Source organism: Sinocyclocheilus grahami, unplaced genomic scaffold, assembly GCF_001515645.1.
Source record: "Sinocyclocheilus grahami isolate Dianchi unplaced genomic scaffold, SAMN03320097.WGS_v1.1 scaffold1569.1, whole genome shotgun sequence".
Classification (NCBI taxonomy): domain Eukaryota; kingdom Metazoa; phylum Chordata; class Actinopteri; order Cypriniformes; family Cyprinidae; genus Sinocyclocheilus; species Sinocyclocheilus grahami.
Window position 1 is genome coordinate 172802 of NW_015506748.1, and position 936 is coordinate 173737.

Here is a 936-nt window from a genome sequence, read left to right on the forward strand (position 1 = left end):
GACCAGCTTAAACCAGCAAAAGGACCAGCATAAACCAGCAAAGGCATGTTTTTCAACAGGGTGAGATTTAAACATTGACGCTTATGCATTTGTTTTAATTCTTAAAAATGGTTTTAGGAAGCCACTGGTTAGACAAAACACAATTTAACCATCAGCACAGTATAATTAAAGTACATATTAATTTTCTGTCTTCATAGAAAGCTCAAATTTGCGTCAGAACAAGCTGACGCTCTCATTTTATGACTGAAATGCACTTTTGCTAACAAAAACTAAATTATGTATATTGTTTTTTTTATTATTATTAAGCATCTTTCGAATGAATGCAAAGAACAAAAGTATTTAATTGTTTTAAACACGTGTTGCAATTTTTCTACAGGGTCTTCAAGAACATTTTGAAGTGTTCACCCAGGTTAACTTTCCGATATAAACGTCTTTTTCGCCACGAGTACAGCCTATTGTTGTAAATACAAATGCATGACGGAAATATTGAGTGCTGTCATGCATGGTTGTGTAATAAACGAAATACAAATTCCATGCATGCACATTGCCATAGCATTTATCTCGTACATGTACTTCCGGTGATAGCGGAAGTACCCGCCGCACGTCCATTAAAAGCAAAATTAATGGCTTTTGTATAAACTACTGTCAAATACAGAAGAAATGAAGAGTTTGCATTGACAAATGATGGTTGATATCGAGCAAAGAGGCCGTGAGCACCGTGCGTGAGCGGACACCGGAGCTGATTCTCCCGTATGCAGGTACATGATGCTTTTTTGGGGCTCTTTGTGTTGCTGCAGATCGTCAGACTGACGGGACGGGCTCTGTGTCAAAACCGAGACAGCTGCCTGCAGGGGCAACATCTCTGGACGGCACAGGCGCGACTATGAAGAGCAGAATCGCGGTGAATGTCGGCAGCTCGCTCGGCTTTCAGACAGA

At 40.4% G+C, this 936-nt stretch overlaps 1 protein-coding gene across 2 annotated transcripts in view; it reads left to right on the forward strand.

Annotated features, from left to right (window-relative positions):
• The first annotated feature begins 337 nt into the window (after positions 1 to 337).
• Positions 338 to 936, forward strand: part of LOC107571240 (uncharacterized protein KIAA1958) — a 27816-nt gene continuing 27217 nt past the window's right edge. For both annotated transcript variants that reach the window (XM_016257554.1, XM_016257555.1), the window contains exon 1: positions 338 to 758. In XM_016257554.1, coding sequence (XP_016113040.1) covers positions 753 to 758 — 6 coding nt within the window. In that variant the 5' untranslated portion in view covers positions 338 to 752. The remainder of the gene's footprint in view (positions 759 to 936) is intronic.